Source organism: Rattus norvegicus, chromosome 2 (assembly GCF_036323735.1).
Source record: "Rattus norvegicus strain BN/NHsdMcwi chromosome 2, GRCr8, whole genome shotgun sequence".
NCBI classification, from domain to species: Eukaryota; Metazoa; Chordata; class Mammalia; order Rodentia; family Muridae; genus Rattus; species Rattus norvegicus.
The window spans coordinates 235,923,842-235,927,595 of record NC_086020.1 but is presented as its reverse complement, the minus strand read 5'-3'; the positions used below and the strand labels follow the sequence as shown (position 1 = coordinate 235,927,595).

General features: G+C 45.2%; 1 protein-coding gene across 2 annotated transcripts in view; it reads left to right on the top strand.

Annotated features, from left to right (window-relative positions):
• Positions 1-3,022, top strand: part of Lmo4 (LIM domain only 4) — a 17,036-nt gene extending 14,014 nt beyond the window's left edge. The window contains exon 5 of one of the 2 annotated variants that reach the window (NM_001009708.1): positions 2,246-3,022. In NM_001009708.1, the coding sequence (NP_001009708.1) occupies positions 2,246-2,254 (9 nt within the window). In that variant the 3' untranslated portion in view covers positions 2,255-3,022. The remainder of the gene's footprint in view (positions 1-2,245) is intronic. The other variant, XM_006233438.4, reaches the window with a different exon arrangement.
• The last annotated feature ends 732 nt before the right edge of the window (positions 3,023-3,754 follow it).

Sequence of the window (3,754 nt, the reverse complement as noted above, 5' to 3'; positions counted from 1 at the left end):
CCTTTCAGGAGTTGTAGGATATTCATACTGGAACCCAAAATATGGTTTAGGCAATGAAAAAGAGTCTGCTAGTGTCTATTTTCTTAATGTTAAGGTCCCTTCCTCCTGAAACAGAGGGAGACAGGTGGCCTTCAGAAATTAATTGCACATAAAAGGCACAAGGAAATAAAACTTAAGGAAATGGCCCTGCCGGGCCCTGGTGAGGCGCTGTGTTTTGGGGGTGGTGTTAATTAAGCACATTTCCCTGTTGGCACGAACGTCTCACATTTTTATCCCTGGTGCCCTGCTCACCATGAGCACAGTCAATTCACGAGGTAGTTTTGTAAATAAAGGTTCTGGGTAAGCTGAGTGTGGTCCAGAGAGATATCAATGAGAGAGCAAGAGGGAAGAGTTAATGAAAGCACACTTCCTAGCGGATCATAAACTGCTTTTTTGGAAAACGCTTTAAAACGATTTTCCCCCGAAACCCCGTGGCATTTCTTTTCTATGGGAGATGAGATGAGGAGGGGTGACAAATGGCTCCGTTTCAGTATTTTCTTTTTTCTCCTTCTCTGAGTTGGGGGGGGGCGTGTTGAGAAAAACTGGATATTTATTTTGGTCGTCTTCTTTCCATTCGCAGAACCAATTATACTTTGGTACATGATCCAGAGTAACTGTGTGTAGCCGTCTTCCGTCTGGCAAATGATGAGTTGATTATTTTCATGACCCTTTAAAGACAGCTCATTGATGGGAAGGTTCAGCCCCCCATCGTCCTGTTTTTAAACTTTTGCTCTCCTGAAATCGGTTGATGGTATCAGGAATGCGGCGTCCAGTTCCTGCGTGCAGCTTGGCTCTTGTGTGTTCCGAGGAAAATACATTTAAGGTTTTTCAACTGAAATCTCATATGGACTGAAGTCCAGATCCAGTGGCCTCTGAGGGACCTACACAGTCTCATGGCTTCTGTCACTCGGAGGAGGCTTAGGTAGTCCCCAAACCATGGTGTTTTCTAAAATATTAGGAAAATCGGAAATCAGGACTCAGTTTTTTCCCCTCTGCAGATTCCTGCCCGCTCTGGAATTATTTTCCTCCACCATTCAAAGGTGTAAGGGAACCTTCTAGAATCGTTTGTGCTTTAGTGGGAGGAAGACTTAGCAATGCTTTCTAAGTCGTGTGTCACTTCGAGGCTCCCCGTGGTTACATAATTGGTGTTGTATGCGTCCATCGTAGAGGACATTTGATGCTCATTTATTAAATATGCTCGCTGGCTGCTGGTGTGTCTTCGTTCTGGACAGACAAATTACCTTTCTCACACTGAGCTTCCACTCTGGGGAATTGAGCCTCTACCACTTTAATTAGCTTGGAAGTGGAGTTTGTAGACTCGGGCCTTTGGTAAGTTAGGGGAAGGCTAACAACGGAGAACTTCCTGAGGTGTTCATGTGTGTCACTTAGAGAAACCTCCCCAGACCCTGATAGACATGACTCCACGTTGGCAATTGTGAGCGGCTTATGTCTGGCAGCTGTCCTTTTGTTCCTTCACGTGTTAGAGCTAGGTCCTCTCACGCTGGACCGTGCACTTCAGTCCATCTCGGGTCATCAGCACATCACGTAGAAATACAGGATTTCTATGCCTGTAACGTGCATGTGACGTCACGTGACAAAGTTGTGTGAAAACAATTATTACATATGTGCATATAGAAATTGTCACACATATGCCCTAGAGGAAGGAGCCAACGCGGGTGAAGAGTTGTCGGGTGAAGACAGCAGAGTATCTCATTCACACCGAGTAACGGTTTTGCTGCCCCTACTTTGAAGGGGAGGAAACTGAGGTGAAGGCGATCTGAGTCATTGCTCACAGGTGATATAACTGGGCCCATGGAATCCAAAACTTCTTACATACGGGACCTTACTCTGAATAGCCTGTGATTTTTTTTTTTATTTTATTTATTTACTTTTTAAAATGCCAAGATCTCCCTAGGAGGTGAGACCTTCTTTTTGGAGAGAAACCTGCTTTACTGGAGTTTAAGGATGGTTTAGAAGGTCTACCCCAGAACCTTCCAGAGTCCCTATCCCATCTCATTTCCCCAGCTAGTAACACATGTTCTGCTTCTGAGTGAGGCGCTCGGGGAGCTCCCATCGAGTCACAGTTGGAAAGTAATCTAATAAGAGAAGATTAGCGAGCGCAGAGAGGACAGAAGCTGTCGTGTTTGGGTTGAATGCCTGGAGAGTTTAGCATGTTAGCTAAGATGCCCATTTTTATGTCTTGCAGGTCTGCTGAGAGGTCAGAGTGTTGCAGAATGCGTGCCTTCATCTCAGAATTGTTCATCACAGGTGGATCCCGTGCGTCTGCTGTAGACCAGTCATCTTCGTAGCCAGCGCCGTGCCACACCGCGCCCCCTTTAGTCTTGAGTGCCCTTCCTGCATTTATTGGTGTATTAAAATGACTGAATATGAACATTAAGGACTCCATGAACCCGGGCTAATGGGAGACGGTAGCGAGAATGAAAAAAGATCCACCAAAGGACATCTAGGGGGGAGGGTGCTTGGGGGGGAGGGCAATGACTAATGAAGCTAATTAGAAGAGGCATCACGAATCTGCTTTCTACCCTCATTAACAATTAGCAGGGCACCGGCCGGAGTGTGAGCCCTGTTTTACTCTTAACTACATTCTGTTTGCTCTTTGTATATTTAAGTGTTGTAATGAGATGTGTTTCAATCAAACCTGAACATGAGTTAAAAAGGAAAGAGACGTGGCTTTTGTGATAGTTCTATCACAGACACTTTTATTGTATCTCTGTAAAATACAATGTATGTATGCATGTGAGTGTTCTTGTCCTGATGTTGCTCCGCCCATGACAAAGGTTAAAAAAAAAGAAAAGAAGAAAAAAAAAATGAGGCTCACAGCCGCTACTATGTAGAAATCCCCCCCTACTTCTAATTTGCTGAATGAAGAAAAAAAAATCTTTTATTTGTGATATTTTCAGAGACATTTGCTCTAGTATGGTGTATTTAAATAATAAAAACTTAAAAGAAAAAATATCCAACAGTTTGGGTTTAAACGCTGCTTCTCTTGTGTAATTTGGAAGGAGTCATGGTCTTCTTGTTGTCTATGTCAAATGTTTAAATTGGGGTAAGAGGAATGGGCTTTATACATACCTGTATTTAGCTCCAGGTTAATAAAGTATAACCGTCAGATTATCAGGCCGTCGTAAGCGAAGGATAGGTGTCAGCAACACTTTGCATCCAGGTCTTTGGTGTATATCCGTGAGTACCTGTTGGATGGTTCAGTGAGAAAGCCTTGGGTTTTGGTCACAGGCGCCTTGAAAACCACAGCACGACCTCACATCAGCTGTGTGTAGCCTTTGAAGGCCAGAGCGTTTCTAGAGCATCTTGTGTGGATCTAAAGTCCCCCTTTAGTTTAGGGCTCCAAAGTTCACACTGACCTTGGTGGCCTTGGATGGGCAGTCCCTGCCTGGTGAGCTGGGATTCTTGTACCTCGTTCCTTTGGATCTTTTTCACTGACCTGTCTGTTTCCTTGTGGTTACCAGAGGAGGATTCAGGTCTCCTTCAGTCTTGAGGTGGTTGCTGTCTCCGAGTTGCTAATCTTAGACTCTGCACCACAGTGCCAGCAGTGGCCACAGAGGTTCCTATGAAAGGTGTGGGGCTTCATGCTTCAGTAGTTGCCCTGTTCCTACTGGACCCAGTAGGAGCCAAATGGGCCTGGATGGCAGGGTGGCGCCCTGGCTGGTCACGTGAGGGTGACCCTCAGCTCTTCCCT